This window comes from Doryrhamphus excisus, chromosome 23 (assembly GCF_030265055.1).
Source record: "Doryrhamphus excisus isolate RoL2022-K1 chromosome 23, RoL_Dexc_1.0, whole genome shotgun sequence".
NCBI lineage: Eukaryota > Metazoa > Chordata > Actinopteri > Syngnathiformes > Syngnathidae > Doryrhamphus > Doryrhamphus excisus.
This window is the reverse complement of record NC_080488.1, coordinates 7,075,011-7,100,215: the sequence shown is the minus strand read 5'-3', so window position 1 is coordinate 7,100,215 and position 25,205 is coordinate 7,075,011. Positions and strand designations below refer to the sequence as shown.

Genomic DNA, 25,205 nt, shown 5'->3' with positions numbered 1-25,205 from the left:
ACAACCATCATCCAGACTAATTTTGTCTTTGTGTAGTCCTTGTCCAGAGTGTCTTTGGTCCAGAGTGTCTTTGGTCAGACAACCGTCCCAGTCTGGGAACGCCTGAGCGTCCAACCTGTGGATGTGTTGTATGCCAATAACGATAACCGCAGTAACCAGAATGATTAGCATCCACAAGGCCAAAGCCCATGTTGGGTGTCCCAACTTTTTCCCTTCCTGTCCAATACCGATATAAGCTAATGCTATTCTTGTTTTTGTTTTTTGTTTTTTGCTGATATCATCCCGATACCAATATCGGATCAGGACACCCCTACTTGATACATGTGTACGATACACATATCATGTAATTATCCGACCGGGAGGAGTCCTCGGGGAAGACCCAGGACAAGGGTACTTCGGTACGAGGTGCATTATTAAAAAAAAACAAAAAAAAAATATTATGGAAAGCAGGAAGTGAACAAATGTAACAGTTACTGATTGTAAAAGTACCAGATGGAGGGGTAGGATTTAATAAGCTTTGCTTCTTCCTACCCCTTTTGGACATGTGGAACTGTGAACTGATTATGGGATGCATTCAATTGTAATCTGATGCATGTTCAAATGAAATAAAACCATTACCATTACCAAGGTGGAGGGATTCTGTCTCTCAGCCGCCCTGAGAGTGCCTCCGGATCCAAAGTCGCTGGGGAGAGGGAAGTCTGGGCTTTCATGTATAGACCTTGGATAAGTCAGGATAGTTGCAGTCATGTTGTATTATGAATTGATTGGATACCTCAACATACTGTAGTATGCGTGCAGTGTGAGATCCCTAGAGAAGAGACTGAAAACGGACTGTTGCAGCAAAACAGACTATGGAGGAAATTATATTGCAGCATTCAGACTTATGGTACGGTACTGGTTTATAGTTGGGTGGGTGGGTCCCCCTGGGGGGATGCACGTGGAACTGGCTTTCATTTCAATGCAGTCACATTATCGTTATCAGATCTACAAGGAAATTAAATGATCGTTTTTTCAACCATTATTCTTCTACTGTATTTTAATGGGCTGCATGGCGGTTGAGTGGTTAGCGCGCAGACCTCACAGCTAGGAGACCAGGGTTCAATTCCACCCTCGGCTATCTCTGTGTGGAGTTTGCATGTTCATCCCGTGCATGTGTGGGATTTCTCCGGGTACTCTGGTTTCCTCCCACATTCCAAAAACATGCTAGGTTAATTGGCGACTCCAAATTGTCCATAGGTATGAATGTGAGTGTGAATGGTTGTTTGTCTTTATGTGCCCTGTGATTGGCTGGCGACCAGTCCAGGGTGTACCCCGCCTCTCGCCTGAAGACAGCTGGGATAGGCTCCAGCACCCACCCCCCCACCCCCCTTGTGAGGAAAAAGTGGTAGAAAATTAATGAATGAATGAATCAGATTCATCGGTGTTGAATTTAATTAATCAGGATTTATCACCATTTGCAACTATGTCTGAATTATGCCCTTTTTAATTGTATTTAATGAACAGAAAGCTAAATAGTGCGTTATTTTTCACAGCTCTTGTAATATCACACTTTATGTTGGTCTTGATGCTTCACTGATAATGTTTTGTCCTTTGCATTTTTTTGGGTGGTACTCGAATATAGGGTTGTCTTTGTCTCAGGATTTTCATAGTCAAGTCTTCAGATGTTGTCCGGAGTTGAATATTTGTATGACTTTTTAAAAGCAGCGATGATGGCGATCCCGAAAAATAAACCCAATTTTTTTGCCTCAATGAAACAAAAATTTCAAAATAATCCGGTCACCACTTTAGGGTCCTGACCCACTAGTTGAAAATCACTGTCCCAAAAGGCCATCTTTTCCATCGCGACCCTCGGTAGGGTAAGCGGTAGAAAATGAATGAGTGAATGTATTTTAATGCTAAAGTCAGACAGTTAAATTTGGATGTATAATTTTTACACCCCCACGGCTCCGTTGTTCAAAATGTTTGACTGAATATGAATAGAAGGCGCGTTGAAGCATAATTGTCTGGATATTGTCACGTTTCTCGCCATATCACAGCCCTTACAGCATTATTCTAAGTCATTGAGGACACGGGCCGTCCCAGGAGAGAAGAGCCACCGCTTCATTTATCATCACGCAGGCTGTCTTAAGGCCTCACAGTATGCAGTCTGATCCCCAGGCCACGCTCTTTATGGATGCCACATGGAAGAATGTTCACTAAAAATAGCACACACATTGTGATCCACAGCTATAATTCATAGGTGTGTGTTTTACTGTGTTTTATTGTGGTTGTCGTTTGCAGTGGTGGAAAACTGACCTGCACTACAGAGCAAACTGTCGAGAATAATTGGGCTACTTTACAGGGCAAATATCGCAGTATACAATAACCCAACCTTTATCTCGGTTCATTGGTTCCTGTTGACAGTTTCTAACTTAGAGGCCTCTCGACAACCATTATGTCATTGTATGGTCATATCACCTTGTACTTCGGTACGAGGTACATTATTAACCCTTAGATGCACGAGTGACTGGACCCTACACTCTTCCATAAGTGGGTCAAAAGTGACCCATACTAGAATCAATGCGTTTTTATGCCAATTTTGCCATTTTGGTTAGGAATAATCGCTTGTATAATATTTAGTATTATATTTAGGAGTTGATAAGTTGATAAGAATCAAAGGTTCCTATTGGATTCTATAGAAAATACATGCGGGTCATTTTTGACCCACTTATGGAAGGTTGGGGTAGTAACACAAAAACAAAAATTTCTTAAAATCTATAAAAGGTAAGTTAAAAATGTGAATGGCATGATATAAAAAACATGTTTTTTTTGGAGTACCTGGAATATGAAATTATGAAAAATTTTCATTACGAAGATATTTCTAGAAAACAACCTGACCGGGTCATTTTTGACCCACTTATGCATCTAAGGGTTAAAAGAAAACAGCCTTAAATGCACTCAATTGTAATCTGATGCATGTTCAAATGAAATAAAACCATTCCCATTTTTTGCCTTTTATTTGCTTGTATGCACACTTACAATCCAGGATCCAACAGCCACTTGCATTACATACTCTACGTACACAACATCATCAATCCAACACACAATGACATGAGATGAAAGGTTTCACAATGGCAATTCAGATCCAGGCAGTGCTTTCCCCGTCCCATCACACCCTTTTTTGTGATATTGCATAATTATGATAATGGTGAAATGACATGCAGTGCCATTGTCGAAGCCTACAACGAGTTTGTGTGTCATCCGTGGAGTATGAAGTGATGTCTTCAACTTAGAACCGGACGAGCCCCACGTAAAGAAGATAACAGCTTGACGTGATGTCGCCCCCTGAGGTCGCGTTGTTGCTGCAGCCCCGCCTCCAAAGTGGACAGAGGTTGTTGACGTAAGCCCCAACAGGAGTAACCTGATTTCTACACGTGTGCGTATCATACACGGTGGTACACATTACAAATCAATGACTCACATTGCCTCGTACTTAACTGTGTGCACGACCCTGCAGAAACCCGCTAAAAATAGTGATCGCTCTGAACGATGCTTTGTGATGCACCGTTTCCATTGGGACTCTCTGGAGAGGTCAAGAGATACGTTAAAATGTCAACAGGGAGGGATCCGTTTCACCTCGTAGACATAATCGGTTGCGTGTGCGCGGTGGGGATGCACATGGCGGAATCCGGTCCACCTTGTTGTGTATTTTCGTACAATATGTGCCCTTGTGGGTGCAAATTATCGATTATCCGATAGTGACGTGAACCGTTCCTTAATTAGAGACGATATTTTCTCAAAAGCTCCGACTGCCACATGTATTTCCTCTCCGGAAAACGGTCGGGAATCCTAATACGATGGAAGTCCTGGATGCATTTCTGCAGCTCCTGCTCAGGAGTCATCTTCTCCTTGTTAGCTTTCCTCTTGGCGGCCTCACGTTCGCGGACTCCGAAGGTCCTGACGCGGAGCATGTCAGTTTTACGTCGCATCTCCGCCTGCTGCAGCATGTGAGCGGGTGCCTTGTGCATGGGTCGATCCAGGGACTGGATGTTGGGGCGTCGACTCACGGGACCGCGGATGACGGTCCCCTGCGGGGAGCTGGCCTCCGATTGGGTCTCGGAACAGGAAGTGGAGAGCTCGTTGAAGGAAGTGCCGCTTTCGCCCTCCCGTTCGCTTTTGTGGCTTTTGCAGCAGCAGTCGCAGTGTGAGGAAGACCACCGTGAAGGCCCACCTACGTGACACACAAACAAATTGCGTTTTTGGTTAATAAAACAACTGCATGATTTTTCTTGTCAGTCATATATAGTAGTGTCTTTGCCTCTATGGGGGAAGGCGGGGCTGCGACAGAATACACTCAGCAGAAGGGTGCAGCCTCGTGCTAAGGCACTATAGTAACAATTAGGAGTGAAAAGATTGATTCCACAGCCTTGACGTGGGAATATTTCCATTTCAAACCAAAACAAAGCAGCGCAATGAACTTTTGATGGTAAAAGTTGCCGACCCCTATGCTAACCCATCAAGAAATGCCAAGTTTCGGCCTCGAACACCTCTTAACCCTCCTCTTGCATTAGGGTCGGTAATGGTAATGGTAATGGTTTTATTTCATTTGAACATGCATCAGATTACAATTGAGTGCATCCCATAATCAGTTCACAGTTCCACATGTCCAAAAGGAGTAGGAAGAAGCAAAGCTTATTAAATCCTACCCCTCCATCTGGTACTTTTACAATCAGTAAAAGTTGCATTTGTTCACTTCCTGCTTTCTTAATATAATTTAAGTATAATTTTATAATTTAATTTAAAATAATTTATTTTTTAATTTTTATTTAATTAATATATATATATATACATATATACATATATATATATATAATTTTATTTATTTATTTTCTGTTATTTTTTTATTTCTTGATTTTTTTGGGGTGATTTGAGGTTATTTTACGAGCTGATATGACCATCCAATAACATAATGGGTACCATGGTAAGTGTCAATATAGTGATATATATAGCACATCATGACTGGTTCAAGACTCTTCATCCTTGTATTTAGCAAACATCAAATCCTACCCCTCCATCTGGTACTTTTACAATCAGTAACTGTTACATTTTTTTTTTTTGTATAATAATGCACCTCGTACAGAAGTAACGTATGAGGTGATTACAGGTGATTACGAGGTTTTACATTTTAATGCATAAAAAGAATCACATAACATTTGTTTATAGCATCAAGGCTTTTTTGACTTTGTCAGGAAACTCTATTTCAACAAAATAAAACCAAAAAAATATATATTTTTACTACATTTTAAAACGGTCTGGTTGAAATTATGACCACTGTATTGTTAGGGTGGGTTTGGAGCCGGTTATAATAATATGACTATAAAGCAATATTTTGAGCCCCAACTGAAATCATAAGTGTACAATTAGCCAATACAATGACAACCAGCTCCTCTTCTCATCATGTAAGCTTCAGGGGATTCTCATTTTGACCGCTTTTCCAGTATACCAGCAGAAAAACAAGGTCCAGACATGTGAGGTGAATTCACTCATTTGACTGATGGCTGATTTCACATTTACAATTTGGATCATGGAAAGAATGGCAAGAAGTACAGTGAACCAAGATCTGGACCTGTTCTGCTTTTTCATTTCACTTTATACTAAAGTTCTGTTGCTGAAAACAATCACTTTTTCTACCTTTTCTTCACATTAATATATATGGGTCAAAATTCACCCCAACACCATAGATGTTTCTTTAGTGATTCATACTAAAATGAGAAAATAAATCAAACTAATTGATTGATTAATTGATTGATTGACTGAAGAGATATATATAGATATATAGAGATACTTTTTATCTGACTGCTGTGCCCCACCCCCGCTTTTTGTCATGTTTTAACTGTGTATTAACGAATGAATGTTGTATTTTGGTGTGTCTTCTACTCTGTTTACTTCGCAGTCGGGTCTGGCACCAATTAATCACGCTTTAACTCATGTTTTAACTTCGTATAAACTAATGAATGTTGTATTTTAACATATTTTTTACTGTGTTTACTCGTTTTTATTCAACTCCATTCTTCTGTAAAGTGTCTTTGAGTATTTTGAAAAGTGCTATACAAATAAAATGAATTATTATTATATTATTATTAGATTCTATAGCCTTCAGTAATAGCCAGGTAACAAAAGAACCTTCAACTTATGAATATGGTTCTTTTGAGGTTCATTTGACCATTTTTGGAAATTGAAATGGAGGGGTATAGTGACAAAAAAAGGCCTCCATGCCCACACCAAAAGTATTAAAACCAATATTTTCATGGATGAGGAAGCCTAAGAAGGTAACCAAGACATGAGAGGCAAATTTGATGGTTATTGTTTTTAGTGTATTTTATACAGTAAACCTCGGATATATCGGACTCGGATATATCGGAAATTCGCTCACAACGGACAGATAAAAAAGAACCAATTTTTCTGTAATGCATTTCCAATAAAAATTCATTGCATATATCGGATTTTTTATAACGGATTTCGCCTATTTCGGACAAAATCTCCAGTCCCGTTCCAATGCATTTCCATTAAATTTCCCTCGCATATATCAGATGGCCGCATCGTGGCGCTCCGATTCGCCGAATCGTGACAGGCCGCTATACGACGTCATTTGCAGCGTTTGCAGCGTTGCCTGCGCGTCCAGGTACATTGGAAACATAGTCAAGGAAGTGCCTTTTTATAACGGATAAAATCCGATTTACGCATATACCGGATATAAATCCGATATATGCGTAAAACGGACATTTTCCGGTATACGCATATAACGGATTTCGCTTATATCGGACAAAACCAGTGGGAACAATTGAATCCGATATATCCGAGGTTTACTGTAGCTGATTTAATACATGGGTCAAAACCGACCCGTTAACATAAGACATGATACCAGAAAGCTAACACAAGAGGAATGCTAATGGCTTTTTCCCAGTGTGACGATACAACCTCAATAGCAATGATATCACTCAGGGAGTAATAATTTGTCCATTAGCGCCTTCTGAGCAGAGTTCAAGAAGTGTGTGTGTGTGTGGGGGGGGGGGGGGGGGGGGGGGGGATTTTAACCTCTCTGCATTCACTGTATAATGACCTTACCCCCGATGCAATGATTGCATTGAGACGATAGTGAGAGAGTCACTAACAGCTTTTTAATGGCTAATCCATGAGCAAAGAGGCCAATCAGCTCACCAATTTCCCTCCGCGGAAAAAAGAAAAAAAAAAAGAAATCAGTCGAGTCCTGCAGACGAGCAGCACTCCGCAAATGGATGCAGGCGCTTTAGTGAGGAGGGTTATTGTGGGTATTGTTTCTAAATGGGTGGAGGCTTGAGTCCGGAGGAGTGGTGGGTGGAAGTCCATTTAGGAAACACGCCAACGTAATAATAGCCGCATGAAATGTTTTGTCCGGGCAAAAGAATGAATTGTATGAAAGAGACTAGAAATCAACTGAAGTTACATAATTGCTGCTGTTGTTTGATTATCATCCATTTTTACCAACAAATTGATGGATAATGGATGACATTGCATGTAGGTATTTTATAATACTTATAATATTGCAACTGCAGTATAAATGTCATGATTTGGTTTGCTTTTTATCGTATTGGGTCTCTCAACCGGTCTTACCCTCACAACAGACATTTTCCCATGGTCATGAAGTACTTTTATCCAAGTTATCTGTGAAATACCAAAGAGGAATCGAAAGCTGTATGTTTAAAACTGTCTAATCAATATTTCAATGTAATGTTTGACTAGAAACCTACCCATGATGCATCCACTTGCGACTGATGGTAACTGCGAATGTTTAATGGTTTAATGGTTTCATTTCATTTGAACATCAGATTACAACTGAGTGCATCCCATAATCAGTTCACAGTTCCACATGTCCAAAAGGAGTAGGAAGAAGCCTCCATCTGGTACTTTTACAATCAGTAACTGTTACATTTGTTCACTTCCTGCCTTTCTAATATAATTTAAGTTGTATTTATTTTTATTTTATTAATTTTTATTTGTATTTATTTGTATTTGTATTTTATTTGTATTTGTATTTATATATATATATATATATAATATTTTTTTATTTATTTTCTATTATTTTATTTATTGATTGATTGATTTTTTTAGGTGATTTGAGGTTATTTTACAAGGTTTACAAGGTATTTGAAGTTTAAGTATTTGTGATTTTAGAAATAAGGAGTTAGTATGTTCTCTGTAGGCGGCATTATGAATTATCCTTACTGACCTTTTTTGCAGTACATTTAGCGAGTGAAGATTGCTTTTATAGTTACTATAGTTTAAGAACAATGATGAGATGAAAGAACGTGGAAAAGTCTATTTGTGGCAGCATCATCTCCAAGCACACAATTGTGGTGCATTCAAGGACCCCTAGGAAGAAACACTCAGCAAAACATCCATCCATCCATTTTTTTTTGCCACTTTAGGGTCGCGGGGGTATGCTGGAGCCTATCCCAGCTGACTTTGGTAGAGAGGCGGGGTACACCCTGGACTGGTGGCCAGCCAATCACAGGGCACATATAGACAAACAACCGTTCACACTCACATTCATACCTATGGACAATTTGGAGTCAAATATGGGAGGAAACCGGAGTACTCTGAGAAAATCCACACATGCACGGGGAGAACATGGAAACTCCACACAGTAATGCCCAAACGGAGGAATCAAACCCAGGTCTCCTGACTGTGTGGCCAACATGCTCACCACAATGAAACAAAAAAGTCTCCAACCTTCTCCTAAAAGTCAGAAAACGATAAAGATAACCTGGGGCTGCACGGCGGTCGAGTGGTTAGTGCGCAGACCTCACAGTTAGGAGACCTGAGTTCAATTCCACCCTCGGCCATCTCTGTGTGGAGTTTGCATGTTCTCCCCGTGCATGCGTGGGTTTTCTCCCACATTCCAAAAACATGCTAGGTTAATTAGCGACTCCAAATTGTCCATAGGTATGAATGTGAGTGTGAATGGTTGTTTGTCTATATGTGCCCTGTGATTGGCTGGCCACCAGTCCAGGGTGTACCCCACCGCCTCTCACCTGAAGACAGCTGGGATAGGCTCCAGCACCCCCGTGACCCTTGTGAGGATAAGCGGTAGAAAATGAATGAATGAATGTATCCTGTACGCGTGGGTACGTTTAACCAAGTGGGCGTGTACGCTTTGGTATCTTTTCAGGGAAGTCATTGATTTCCGTGTCTTGGTTCTCAGATCCATACAGCCTCTCTTAAGAGATCCTGTTACCACCAGCACATTAAAAAACTGGAGCTGGTCTTCACGGCAGACTTCCGCACTTCTCATAAGTAACAATGGTGGAGAGGGATGAGGCCATGCAACTTAAGCTCCATCTTTAATGAGAGCGTCAATGCTCCTTTCTGACAGAGGAGAAGAAGAAGCTCATTCTATGCAAATTCACCAGCATGGATGCTCATTAAAGTGACGTGTATTTCTTCTAAATGGCAGAAAAGTAGGACATGATGCCGACTGACAAACGTAAATGTCACTAGGTTTGTTTGCTTGCTTCAAAACGAACACGACTTTTCCGTACGGTTATTAAAGGTTAAATATTCTGCCTCTTCAGATGCAAAACATGACGTTGGTGGAAGAAAAAAAAAAAGAAGGTGACAGTGGATGCTGCAGCTAGGCGGATTCTAGAGTTGATATTTTTCAGTTTTCACAAATATCTGTTTTTTTTGTTGCGAGTTAATGTAGGAAGAAGCAAAGCTTATAAAATCGTACCCCTCCATCTGGTACTTTTACAATCAGTAACTGTTATATTTGTTCACTTCCTGCTTTCCTAATATATATTTCTTTATTTTTATTTTTATTTTTATTTTTATTTTTATTTTTATTTTTATTTTTATTTTTATTTTTATTTTTATTTTTATTTTTATTTTTATTTTTATTTTTATTTTTATTTTTATTTTTATTTTTAATTTTATTTTATTTTTATTTTTATTTTTATTTTTATTTTTATTTTTATTTTTATTTTTATTTTTATTTTTATTTTTATTTTTATTTTTATTTTTATTTTTATTTTTATTTTTATTTTTATTTTTATTTTTATTTTTATTAATTTTTAATTTTTAATTTTTAATTTTTAATTTTTAATTTTTAATTTTTAATTTTTAATTTTTAATTTTTAATTTTTAATTTTTAATTTTTAATATATTAATTATTATTTCATCTATTTATTTATTTTCTATTATTTTATTGATTGATTGATTGATTTTTTTAGGTGATTTGAGGTTTTACGAGGTGCAATGACCATACAATGACATAATGGGTACCATAGAAAGTGTCAATATGTCATATAATATAATAATATATTAAAATATATTAATTAATATAATAATATAATATATACAGCACATCATGACTGGTTCAAGACTCTTCATCCTTGTATTTAGCAAACATCAACTGCTTGTATTGTTTCTTGTGATGTATTTGTGATTTTAGAAACAAGGAGTTAGTATGTTCTCTGTAGGCGGCATTGTGAATTATCCTTACTGGCCTTTTTTGCAGTACATTTAGCGAGTGAAGATTGCTTTTATAGTTATTAGCCCATATTTCCACACAATAAGTAAGATATGGTAGAACCAGAGAGCAATAAAGAGTGTGGAGTGATTTCTGATTGAGAACAAATTTTGCTTTGCTCAATATTGAACAATGCTCAAAGATTGTTGGGACACACACTAGTCAAAGTTTTAGTTTGTTGGAATGGGCTACTAGCCTTCGGGGTACCTTTATTCGAACAATGTACAAGGTACATTATAAAAAAAAAACACCTTAAACTGTATTATGGAAAGCAGGAAGTGAACAAATGTAACCTCAAATCACCTAAAAAAAATCAATCAATAAATAAAATAATAGAAAATAAATAAATAAATAAAATAATAATAAAACAATATATAAAATATAAATACAAATAAAAATTAATAAAATAAAACATAAAAAACCTAAAAATTATATTAGGAAAGCAGGAAGTGAACAAATATTACTGTTACTGTTATATTACTGTTACTGATAGTTACTGATTGTAAAAGTACCAGATGGAGGGGTAGGATTTAATAAGCTTTGCTTCTTCCTACTCCTTTTGGACATGTGGAACTGTGAACTGATTATGGGATGCATTCAATTGTAATCTGATGCATGTTCAAATGAAATAAAACCATTACCATTATCATTTATTTGGCAGGTAAATTGCAAATGCCCCCAGCCGTCTTGTGTTCTCTTGTCCTGTATTCACACAAATACATTTCAGCTTCTCACAGCCTTGGGAGGAGTGTAGTTTACATGCTTGTTAGCTTAGGAATTAGGTCAGCGTGCCCTTGTAGCGGAGGGGGGAAAGAAATTTGGCTTGTCTGGTAAAGTGACCCAACTAATAGAAAGAAATCCGTTTGACTGTCCTATTTGCTGCCCAAGCATCTCTTCAGCAGTTTTAACTGATTGTCAGCCAACATGGAGTCTTGTGATATTTGCATACATTTGAATTTGTCAATATAAAGTGCTTACACTCAGCCGACCTAAACAATCCCAGCGCTGACAGTACCACATGCAAGCACAGGAGTCATCAGTACTTGACCTATAATCCACAACCATCTCTTACTCCTTTGTGGTCGAAACCCAAATGATATACCCCCTCCAACATGAACACTGAAGGCAGCCATATTACCATAAAACTATTCTTAAAGGGATTCTTCCTAGAGCAGGGGTCTCAAACAAAGGGTCTGGGTGAGGCTGGGCCGCATCAGGTTAAAAAAAAATTAAATACACACACACACATATATATATATATATATATAATAAAAATAATAGGAAATATTAATTATATATATATATATATATATATATATATATATATATATATATATATATATATATATATATATATATATATATATATATATATATATATATATATATATATATATATATATATATATATATATATATATATATATATATATATATATATATATATAATATTATGCTTCAATGCTTCAAATTCAATGCTTCTGCTATACCCTCCACTTTTTCAGTGCTTTGGTTCTTTGCAAAAGCTCTGATAAAATATTAAATTATAATAAATCATTATAAATTATTATAAATTATAATAAATTATTATTATATTTTTTATTAAATTATTAAATTATTAAATTATTAAATTATTAAATTATTAAATTATTAAATTATTAAATTATTAAATTATTAAATACATGTTTCATGTTAATTTTTATTTTTTGACACAAAATAAGATGGAAAAATAAATAAGCAAATCAAAAAACAAATTAAACAAATTAAACTTTCATATCAAGGCAGGGGCCTCAAACTAGCGTCCCGCGGGCCAAATCTGTGAGTTTGAGACCCCTGTCCTAGAGGGTGCCAACAATGGAACGTACTGCAAGCGTTATATCCAGTCTTATCCTGCTACGTAAGCTACGCCAACTTAATACACAAACTAGTTACTAATGTTACTAGTTAGACTTTGTCAGCTAATGATAGCACTTTGGCAAGGTTTTGTAAATAACATTCAACAGCCAGTCAAATCAGTTATCACTGAGTCATCCCTCATCATATTGAGGTTCAAATTTCCGGGCTTTCAGGCAAATCTTTCTACAGCCCGTGTAATGTCTTTCAAGTAAGTGTAACATCATTACTCTTGGTAATCGGACAATAAAATACATACAGTGGTCCCTCACGACATCGTGGTTCACCTTTTGCGGATTCTCTGATTTTTTAAAGTGCATTTTTTAAAAACAGCGTATCAATGTGCATTGTGTTCTGCATTCTTGTGGTGTATTAGAGCAATGTATCAGTGCTCTGTTGTAAGTGTTTGTTACTGTATGATGATGGCAGAAACAATCATTTAAGTTAAACAAGTATACAAAAATGCCACAGCCAAATGGCAGCAGGACGAGGCATGAATATGTGTGAGTCACCTAATTTCTTGTGTCCATGGTCGATGGATGGTGTCGATGGATCATTAAAATTCTAACAAAATCTGAACTTTGAGACATTTAAATAATATAATAAATAATAAATAATAAATAATAAATAATAAATAATAAATAATAAATAATAAATAATAAATAATAAATAATAAATAATAAATAATAAATAATAAATAATAAATAATAAATAATAAATAATAAATAATAAATAATAAATAATAAATTAAAATAAACATAAAAGTTTATTTTTTAAAGAGTTTTAACAAGAATGGAATATGAGCGAATGTTAATACCTGCCTGAGAAATGTGTATTGTGAGGGGGGTTTACAGCCTTAAAAAGAAATTTTGCCCTTCATTTACAATTTACAATTGAACAATTACAATGTCAAACGTGAACACATATTTATTTCACTTTTCTGTGCCTTATAACGCCAGAAAACAAGTTAATATGAGTTAGCTAACGATGCACATCACCTATTTCGACTACAAAGCCCTGTAACAATGTTTTATGGTTTTATATACATACATGCTGTGATCATGCATGAACAAGTACATAGATGATAACATGTAATACTTATTTTGTGTTTTTTTGAGCACCGTTAGGTAGCGTTACTATGGAGTAGAATATTGCTGTCGCTTGGTTAATACAGAGGTCGGTTATGGAAATGGAACACTGTTATTTTGAAAGTTTTTTATGTTAGGGTTTAAGCTAAGTAGCTGTGTCGCAATGACTTGCATTTTAGCTAGCTCATATTAACTAGTTCTGATGTGTTATAATGCACAGAAAAGCGAAATAAATATGTGTTCATGTTTCACATAAGGATTGTGAATGATGGGCATAATTATTTTTAAAAAAGCGCAATTCCCATTTAAGACATATAATTATTGTAAACTAAAAAGTTGGTTACTTTGCGGATTTTTTAAATAATTTTCTTATAAAATATTTGTATAATTTTTTTATAATTTATAATTATAATAATAATTTCACTTATTACAGGCTATTTTGGGAACATATCCCCTCGATAAATGAGGGAACACTGTACACAGAAATGTCATATGGGAAGCACTTGCGATACCACTGCATCCTGAAGGTGCTTGTCACAGCCATCCTTCCATAGAGAAAAAGGCAAGAACGCATGTGTTTTCCAGTTCATAAAAAAATGAATAAATAGGACTCAGAAGTCTTTGAAAATAATTTAAAGATTTTTTTTTTAAAGGAAAAGTGAATTCTTTATCTTGTTATGCTGATGAGCAATGAGAAATCTGCATTAACATAAAAAAAAAAACTCCAAAAGAGGTCACTGCCATAGTTTGAAGATGAACTATATCAGCAAGTTGAAGTATTTGTGATTTTAGAAATAAGGAGTTAGTATGTTCTCTGTAGGTGGCATTATGAATTATCCTTACTGGCCTTTTTTGCAGTACATTTAGTTTGAGTGAAGATTGCTTTTATAGTTATTAGCCCATATTTCCACACAATAAGTAAGATATGGTAGAACCAGAGAGCAATAAAGAGTGTGGAGTGATTTAAGTACATTTAAATGGAAGCCAATGGCTTTCTTGAAGTCAGTCTTAAAGTCGAGGGTCACATTTTAGAGGATCATCAGTCATGTGATGCATAATTCTGTGACATTGAAAAGATCAGCTTTCAATGATTGATTCAAATGTGTACGTTTTTCCGTCGAGTCTGCACATTTTCAATATAAACTATTTACTGCCAAGGTGAGCCGGTGTGTCTACTTGAGCTGATGTAGTGCAAAATGGCAGCGTCACACAGCCGTGACTTACTTCTGACCATTTCTCTGCACAGGTGCTCCATCAGAAGCAGATGAGTTATTCATGGCACCATCCATCTCTTGTAGGCATCGCCAATCCATTCTGACTCCAAACAGGCTCCCTTCCTCAGCCCAATCTCTGCCTTCATTACAGCCTGGCAGCAGATGACGATGCTGCGCTCTCTCCACGCCACTTCGTAGCCCAGGGATCTCAAACATGCGGCCCGCGGGCCAAATATGGCCCGCAGGACACTAGTTTGAGGCCCCCGCCTTGATATGAAAGGTTAATATTAGTGCGGCCCGCGCAAGTTTGATATGGATGCTGTATGGTATCATGTACCCAGAAAAAATTATTATGTTTGATTAATGTTCATGTTAAAGGTTAAATAACTGTTAATAGCTATTCTCCCTATCCGTGTGGAAGTGGTAAGTTTTTGGCTATTTAAGTTTAAAGGAAATAACTTGAAGGCTACCGTTTACGTCACTAGCTCTCTAGTTTGCGAGTTAGCATGTGTCTCAAGACCCTGCAGTTGCGCAATATGTTGTAAATAAAAAAAGTATAAATGTGACTATAGTCGTGTTTTGTCATGTCTACAGGGCTCTAATAATGCTTTGTTCATTTTAATCTGAAAAAAAAACAATTTGTCTACCCACCAACTATATGTGGTTTCTTAAGTTTTTATTATTATTATTATTATTATTATTATTATTTATTACTGATTGATTGATTTTCCTTATTCTTGATTTGTTTATTTTTTTTCATCTCATTTTGTGTAGAAAAATAAAAATTAAGATATTTGAGAACAGTGGAATGTTTTATCAGAGCTTTTATTGTAGAAAATTGGAACCAAAGCGAAGTTTTTTAAATTTTTTGTTTTTAATAAATGCGTTTTTTGGGGGGGGGAAACCTGATGCGGCCCAGTCTCACCCAGACCCGAGCTCCAGTGGCCCCCAAGTAAATTGAGTTTGAGACCCCTGTCGAAGCCATTGTAAAAGACAACAAACCAGTGAGATGCTACACATCCTATTTAACTTTGATTAACCAGCATTCAAACGAGATTCCCAGTCATCTCTCCGGGGCGGCTGAAGACAGGGAAATATTTTGGGATCCCAGATTGCTTTTTAATTAGCCAACACCGTCCATTTTCCTCAGAGATAATTAGCGATAAGAAAACTGTCCCCAGATGCCAGCTGGGAGTTTGGAATTGTTAGCCCAAACAAGAATAATATCAGCACCACCGATGTTCTTATAGTGCAGAATGACCTAGTTTTTGTGATGAATAACCTTATCCACAATCCCACTGGATGCTGTCAAGATGCTGCTACCAGAGGAGCATTATTAGGCTGGATTTACACAGCGGGTCCTGCTTAATACAGAGCTTCTACCTTCCTACTTTATCGTTTAATTTACATCTACTTTCAGGTTGTTACTGCACACCTGACACAAGCCACTACGCAGTGATACGGGATGCAGAACATCCATATCATTGGTGACAAGACAGAAGTACACAAGCAAAATATATATATATATATATAAAATAAAAAAAATATATATATAATAAAAATATTAGTAAATATTAATTATATTAAATATTAATGCATATATATATATATATATATATATATAATAAAATAGTCTTCAATGCTTCTGCTATACCCTCCACTTTGTCAGTGCTTTGGTTCTTTGCAAAAGCTCTGATCAAATATTAAATTATAATAAATTATTATAAATTATTATAAATTATTTTTTATTTATTATTAAATTATTAAATAAATGTTTAATGTAATTTTTTATTTTTCGACACGAAATAAGATGGAAAAATAAATAAGCAAATCAAAAAACAAATGAAACAAGTGAAACAAATTAACAAATTAATTTGTATTTATTATTAAACAATTAAATAAATGTTTAATGTTAATTTTTATTTTTTGACACAAAATAACATGGAAAAATAAATAAGCTAATCAAAAAACAAATGAAACAAATGAAACAAATGAAACAAATGAAACAAATGAAACTATTTATTTTTTATTAAATTATTAAATAAATGTTTAATGTTAATTTTTATTTTTCAACACAAAATAAGATGGAAAAATAAATAAGCAAATCAAAAAACAAATTAAACAACGGGCCGTGGGTTTGAGACCCCTGATATACATGGACCCAAATATTCTAACTGCATTCGATTTATTTGCGCAAACAGAAAGAATACACCTCATTCCGAAAGAAAAGTGCCAATGTGAATGAACATATAATCGGATTCACAGGGATGGAATATTCCTTTTCCCAATCCGATTGAGGTATCTTGTACTCGCTCAAACTGAAAGTTGTCAGGGTGCCTTCTTCTTTGTGTTGTTTTTCTTCTTCTGTTGATATAGCCTCCATTCTTACTTATGATAATAAATAATAAATAATAAATAATAAATAATAAATAATAAATAATAAATAATAAATAATAAATAATAAATAATAAATAATAAATAATAAATAATAAATAATAAATAATAAATAATAAATAATAAATAATAAATAATAAATAATAAATAATAATAGTCTACTTTATACTTTTTTATACTACGTAATACTTTTTATATAAGTCCATTCATTCATTCATTTTCTACCGCTTTTCCTCACGAAGGGGTGCTGGAGCCTATCCCAGCTGTCTTCGGGCGAGAGGCGGGGTACACCCTGTACTGGTCGCCAGCCAATCACAGGGCACATATAGACAAACAACCATTCACACTCACATTCATACCTATGGGCAATTTGGACATGACAAAACACGACTATAATCACATTTATACTTTTTTTATTTACAACATATTGCGCAACTGCAGGGTCTTGAGACACATGCTAACTCGCAAACTAGAGAGCTAGCGACCTAAACGGTAGCCTTCAAGTTATTTCCTTTAAACTTAAATAGCCAAAAACTTACCACTTCCACACGGATAGGGAGGATAACTATTAACAGTTATTTAACCTTTAACATGAACATTAATCAAACGTAATAATTTTTTCTGGGTACATGATACCATACAGCATCCATATCAAACTTGTGCCGGCTGCACTAACATTAAACTTTCATATCAAGGCGGGGGCCTCAAACTACCCCTGATATAGAGAATATACACTCCATCTTGCTAGTGACATATTTGTTCTTGCTTGTCATGTTTTTTGTTCACTTTGTGTCACACACAGCATGCTTAAAAATTGCTGCCACATGCGTCATAGCCAGTTATGCAAATGAGACATTAGACATCACTGACATCACAAATAGATTACAGTGACAGTCATCAAACAACTGTCAAGTGGCTGAGAAAAATAGCTGAAAATATAATTTAGGAATAACGGATGTGTCTTATATAGGGGTTAATACAGTAATATTTCTCAGGTCAGGGCTCGACAATAACGATGTACCGATGGCCCGGGGCAAGTTGAAACAAAATTCGGGCAAGTAAATCCAATCAGTGATATTCCCGTCGGGCAAGTGCACTTTGGCATTCCATACTGCCAAGAGTTTTTTTTAAAGTGGTTCTTGTTGGGTGTTGGTAAAACACGGACTGCGTAATTCTGGTGGTAATTTGCAAACCAATCCTTGCAAATCTTGAAATGGACCAATCAGAATTGTTTATTTAGACCGCGGCCCGTAGTCCACAGTCCGCGTTTTACTTGTTTGCGATCAACCAATCAGCGATGGTTTGACTAGGAAAACATCTATCATGGCGTCCCTGCCAACATGATCTAATTCTTCAACAACTTTTGAAGGAAAATACCAAAAAGTGATGAAACAGTGCCTCCTAAACAAGTATTTTATTACTGCTTCACTTCTCTCTCCCCCATGGCCAGGCCTTATTTGTTTTTTGATTTGCTTATTTATTTTTCCATCTTATTTTGTGTCAAAAAATAAAAATTAACATTAAACATTTATTTAATAATTTAATAATGAATAAAAATTAATTTGTTCATTTGTTTCATTTGTTTGTTGATTTGCTTATTTATTTTTCCATCTTTTTTTGTGTCAAAAAATAAAAATTAACATTAAACATTCATTTAATAATTTAATAATGAATAAAAATTAATTTGTTCATTGTTTCATTTGTTTTTTGATTTGCGTATTTATTTTTCCATCTTATTTTGTGTAAAAAAATAAAATTAACCTTAAACATTTATTTAATAATTTAATAACAAATAAAAATGTATTTGTTCATTTGTTTCATTTGTTTTTTTTATTTGCTTATTTATTTTCCCATCTTATTTTGTGTCGAAAAATAAAAATTAACATTAAACATTTATTTAATAATTTAATAATAAATAAAAATTAATTTGTTCATTTGTTTCACTTGTTTCATTTGTTTTTTTTTTATTTGCTTATTTATTTTTCCATCTTATTTTGTGTCGAAAACCCAAAATTAACATTAAACATTTATTTAATAATTTAATAATAAATAAAAAAATAATTTGTTTCACTTGTTTCATTTGTTTTTTTTATTTGCTTATTTATTTTTCCATCTTATTTTGTGTCGAAAAATAAAAATTAACATTAAACATTTATTTAATAATTTAATAATAAATAAAAATTAATTTGTTCATTTGTTTCACTTGTTTCATTTGTTTTTTTATTTGCTTATCTATTTTTCCATCTTATTTGGTGTCGAAAAATAAAAATTAACATCAAACATTTATTTAATAATTTTATAATAAATAAAACTTAATTTATAATTATTTATAATAATTTATTATAATTTAATATTTTATCAGAGCTTTTGCAAAGAACCAAAGCACTGAAAAAGTGGAGGGTATAGCAGAAGCATTGAAGACTATTATATTCTACATATATTTATTAATATTTAATATAATTAATATTTATTAATATTTGTAGTATATTTTTATTTATTTATATATATATATATATATATATTTTTTTTTTACCTGACTCTTGCCCAGCCTCACCCAGACCTTAAATTGAGTTTGAGACCCCTGCTTTACAGAGTCGATTTGAAAGCCCAAATCCTTGCTATACCAATGATGCTCTAACTAAAAAAAAAAAAGGCTGTAACAATAAGCCCATTCTTTTGATGCCCTCTACAGAAAGATCCACTTAGTCCGTCAGTAGATGCATTCTTGGTTTAGGACCGCCCGCCCTAGGTCAGCCACTGTCCCACATTTGGAATCAGGTTACAGTATTAGAAAGTGGATGCAAGGCTCTTGTGCTGCTCTCTTCTCCACCACAAGATCTGTTTGTGGATTCGGTGTCGCGCATCCCACCATCGCCCGGATGGGATGCTCCCGCTCGCCACTCCTCCCAGACTCAATGAATTTTGCTTGTCAGATATGTACTTCAATTCTATTTTTGCTCCCAGCTCCCTCTGTCTTTTTTTTTCTGCCTCACTTCTCTCTCCCCCATGGCCAGGCCTCATGCAACTTTTACTCCCTCATCCCGCCTGCTCATACGCTCTGGCCTCCATCTGTTTGCCTTGCTGTGTTGCTTTGAAATGATTTGCCTTTCTTTCTTTATTTCCCCCTTACTGTTACATCGTGCGGCATGGTGGTTGAGTGGTTATCGCGCAGACCAGGGTTCAATTCCACCCTCGGCCCTCTCTGTGTGGAGTTTGCATGTTGTCCCTGTGCATGCCTGGGTTTTCTCCGGGTACTCCGGTTTCCTCCCACATTCCAAAAACATGCTAGGTTAATTGGCGACTCCAAATTGTCCATAGGTATGAATGTGAGTGTGAATGGTTGTTTGTCTATATGTGCCCTGTGATTGGCTGGCCACCACACCAGGGTGTACCCCGCCTCTCACCCAAAGAGAGCTGGGATAGGCTCCAGCACCCCCGCGACCCTCGTAAGGAAAAGCGGTAGAAAATGAATGAATGTTCCATCGTTTCCTTGAGCAACTGTAAAAAAGCTCCCCCGTCCCCGTCCCATGCCAGCTTTCCAGGGCATCCAGTTCATGCATGAGGAATGGGCTTCACATGTACGGGTACAGTACACTCCTAGATGCTTACTTTCTCTCTTCCCTGTACCTCCAACCTGAACCCTGAAACTAGGTTGTTCTTGCTGAATTCCAAAGGGAAGCATTCAGAACAATGAACAAAGTGATTTTTAATTGGCCATATGCTTCAACTGTTCCCTGCAAATAAGCCATATCTGAAGCTAATTCTGGCATTTGCTAATGAATGAACACCAAATAAAAAGTGCTGCTGATACAAGAGAATGCAGCATCAACAAATTAATTCATTCATTCATTCATTTTCTACCGCTTATCTTAAACGAGGGTGGCGGGGGTGCTGGAGCCTATCCCAGCTGTCTTCGGGCGAAATGCTCCAGTGATGAAAAATGGTAAATTACAGTTTTATGTGGCGATCTTTTGCATACAAACAAAGCCATCCATCCATTTTCTATACCGCTTATCTTCATGCTGGAGCCTATCCCAGTCTGGGTACACCCTGGACTGGTGGCCAGCCAATTACAGGGCACATATAGACAAACAACCATTCACACTCACATTCATACCTATGGACAATTTGGAGTCGCCAATTAACCTAGCATGTTTTTGGAATGTCGGAGGAAACCGGAGTACCCGGAGAAAACCCATGTATGCACGTGGAGAACATGCAAACTCCACACAGAGATGGCCGAGGGTGGAATTGAACCCAGGTCTCCTAGGTGTGAGGTATGCACACTAACCACACGAACACCGTGCAGCCTAATTTTGTTATCGAACAATCATTCATTCATTCATTTTCTACCGTTTTTCCTCAAGAGGGTTGCAGGGGGTACTGGAGCCTATCCCAGCTGTCTTCAGGCGAGAGGCGGGGTACACCCTGGACTGGTGGCCAGCCAATCACAGGGCACATGTAGACAAACAACCATTCACACTCACATTCATACCTATGGACAATTTGGAGTCGCCAATTAACCTAGCATGTTTTTGGAATGTGGGAGGAAACCGGAGTACCCGGAGAAAACCCACGCATGCACGGGGAGAACATGCAAACTCCACACAGAGATGGCCATGGGTGGAATTGAACCCTGGTCTCCTAGCTGTGAGGCCTGCGCGCTAACCACTCAACCGCCGTGCCGCCCATGTTCAATGTTAATAAATGGAATATTTTTGTAATCGAAAGCCTGTTTATGACTTTCTAAATACATATTTTACCATTATTAGAGCCCCGTATACATGAAATAACACCCCTATAGTCACATTTACATTCAATTTGGAGTCGCTAATTAACCTAGCATGTTTTTGGAATGTGGGAAAAAAACGGAGTACCCGGAGAAAACCCACACATGCACGTGGAGAACATGTAAAATCCACACAGAGATGGTAGAGGGTGGAATTGAACTCGGGGTCTCCTAGATGCGAGGCTTGCGTGCTAACCACTCACCCGCATCAACAAATTCAATTTTTTCCTGCCCGCTAGTGCTATATAATTTATAGTCCCGGGCAGGCACAGTCATGGTAACGCATGACACACGTGTAGTGAAAGTGCAGCAGCAGTGTGACTCAACCCAACTGTGGCCTGTGGGCAAGTTTGACTACTTTCTTGGTCCCAAAACTCAAGTTTAAGTCAAGCACTGTAGGGGAAATAGAAGCGAAACCACAGTGTTTCCTCCTGGTGATATGAGTAAATGTTTTGCTTTCTACTTGCAGCCCTGGGCCACTTCATCAAGTGCACTTTCTCGGTCCAATGTCAGGCAGTACAGGAGATTTATAAAATGAGTACACTATATTTTCTCAAGGGACAACAATATATAAGTAAAACCTTGTTTTACTATCCTCTAGTGCTGTCACGAGATCTTCGATACTCAGCACTCACTGAGATGTTTGGCTGGCAAAGGAATAGTCGATCAATAGCGTTTGCAAAAGAAATGCTGCTCTTTGATAGTTGAAAAGCCAGCATTTCAGGAAATGCTGCAAACGTTTGACAGTACAAAATCGCCTGTGAGAAGATACATGTCACAAACGTCAGTTCCGCTGCTTTACAGCGAAAAATGACATATTAAAAGAAATATTGTTTTGTATTGAAGAAGTTGTAATTTTACAAAAATAACATGAATATTATAAGGGAAAATAACATCATTTTAGTAGTGTAAGGTTGTAATATGATATAAAATAAAACAACAAATAATGAAAGAACATGAAGTTGGGGAAAATGTTATAATATGGGAAATTCTGTTGAAATACTTAAAAAAAACTCAACAATGGAAAAAAAACTGTCATTTTACAAGAATAAAGTCGAAATATTAAGAGAAAAAGATATGTTCTAACAAAAAACAGATGCCATTTTATGAGAATGTACTAATAAAACTAATATTCTTAACTCTAATAATATTCTTAATTCTTAATATAATATTGAAAACCTATAATATTAGAAGAAAAATAATGCCATTTTAGTAGTGGAGAATTTAAGTATTAGTTAAGTATAGAATGTTAAGTATTAATAAAATATTAATACATATTAATATGAATATTATTTAAGTCAATATTATGACATAAACTAAATAAAGTTGTATTTTTTTGTAATATAAGTTTGGGAAAAAACGTGATATAAAATAAAATAAAATAAAATAAAATAAAATAAAATAAAATAAAATAAAATAAAATAAAATAAAATAAAATAAAATAAAATAAAATAAAATAAAATAAAATAAAATAAAATAAAATAAAATAAAATAAAATAAAATAAAATATCATTGGAATGAAGTCATAATATTAGGAGAAGTTGCAAAATGAAAAAAAGCAAAAACCAAAGTTTATAGTTTTTAGTTTTTAATATTATGACATAAACTAAATCAAGTTGTAATTTTTTGGAATATTAGTTTGGGAAAAACGTAATAAAATAAAATAAAATAAATAATATTAATATATAAATATATAAAATATAATGGAATAAAGTCATAATATTAGAGGGAGTTGCAAAATGAAAAAAAAGCAAAAACCAAAGTTTATTCTAACTATACTGTTAGTGTTTCAGCCATTCTCTTATCTAGTATAAATATAGTACACATCTTTAAGCTCTGAGGTACAAGTAAGAAACTGAAGGCTTATAAGTATAAAAAATACTTGTGAGGATTCCATTCCAAGGCACTCATGACAAGTGTGTGTGTGTGTGTGTGTGTGCGTGTGCGTGTGTGTGTGCGTGTGCGTGTGTGTGTGTGTGTGTGTGTGTGTGTGTGGACTTGACTCACGGTAGAAGATGTACTGTGCATAATTGGACCAGAGCCTGTCGTCCACGTAATGCCCAGTGGACGAGGAGGACGTCAGGGAGGAGTTGCAGGCCACGATGTGAAATCCACTCTCTGACAGCATGTCAAAGGCTCTCTCCAGGTGCTTGAACTTGAGGTAAAACCTGCACGTGTACCTGTCAGGAGGTCTGTCCGCGTCCCTGTTCTCGTTGAGCGCGTCCCCGAACACCTCCTTGGCCAAGCCGATCCTGCTGCTGATGAAGATCCTGGGCAACTTCCTAGCCTTGGAGTCGGAGTCGCTTTCTTTGCCTCCAGTGGGGCCCTTTAGAGCCACGGTGATGTATCCGTACCTCCTGTCCGGAGAGTAGGATGGATAAAACCTGTGATCGCTGCCCATGGACCCATCATCCAAATCGCTGTAGTCGTCTAGAATGAGTTTGGACTCCTCGGATGATAAAAGTTTGGCCAAATCTGGCAGCAGGAAGTACTCCGCCTCTCGTTTCAACCTCCCCCTCTCGGGGAAGTGGTCCGGGAGGACAACCTGCTTGTCCCTTAGGTAATCCAATACGTACCGAAACAAAAAACCATCCCTGTCGATGAAATAACGTCCTCTAAAGTCCCGGGACAGGTCATTCGAGGAGCCCTTCTTGTTGGAGAACAACTTCCCGAGAAGGGAATTCGGGAACGCTGTCAAGGTGGAATGCCGTGTGTAGTACACCTGTCCGCCCACGTTCAGCTCCAAAACATCGGATGTAGGACTCTGCACCGATCCGGGCTCTTTGGCGGGCTGCGTTTTACAGTTTTCGCTCATTTTCTCCACTTGAATCTTGCTTAGCAATGCGAGTCCTCGATGGGCGTCAGCGTCCCCGCAAGTTCATTCAAAGCGTGGGGTGCAAACACATACCGGTAAAGCAATCACTATGTGGATCTCCCGTGTAAATCCTTTAACCCCGTGCGTAAATGTGCACGGCCACGGCGCATCCTTTGTGAACACGATCGATGATCATAACCTCATCGTGTTACACGCATCCACGGCGATGGCAATGAGAGCAACGTAATCCGGTCTTCACCAACGACAAAGTAGAAGAGAAAAAAAATCCACTTTCTTACTCACGGTTCAAAAATCAGTGCGTAAAATTCAAGCTTGTTCTCTTTTTTTGAATGATGGAAGCTGCTCCTGTTGTATTATAGGAGATGCACGGAGAAGTGGATGCAAGTGGGACTCCGGCGCGCACCCACATCCCTCCAAAGTGCTGAGTGCGGCCAGCAGACGTTTA

General features: G+C 36.5%; 1 protein-coding gene across 1 annotated transcript; it reads right to left on the bottom strand.

The window, feature by feature from the left end:
• Positions 1–2,944: 2,944 nt before the first annotated feature.
• LOC131110592 (BTB/POZ domain-containing protein KCTD16-like) lies at positions 2,945–25,205 on the bottom strand. The gene is made up of 2 exons (XM_058063834.1): positions 23,932–25,205; positions 2,945–4,210 (listed from the first exon to the last, which is right to left on the bottom strand). The coding sequence occupies exons 1-2, from the start codon at positions 24,737–24,739 to the stop codon at positions 3,759–3,761; spliced, it is 1,260 nt and encodes a 419-aa protein (XP_057919817.1). The 5' UTR covers positions 24,740–25,205; the 3' UTR covers positions 2,945–3,758.

Coding starts and splice junctions, on each gene's coding strand:
- LOC131110592 (XM_058063834.1), bottom strand. CDS start 24,739: ATGAGCGAAAACTGTAAAACGCAGCCCGCCAAAGAGCCCGGATCGGTG. Junction 4,211..23,931: donor TGCACAGTACATCTTCTACC/GTGAGTCAAGTC, acceptor TGTGTCACGTAG/GTGGGCCTTCACGGTGGTCT.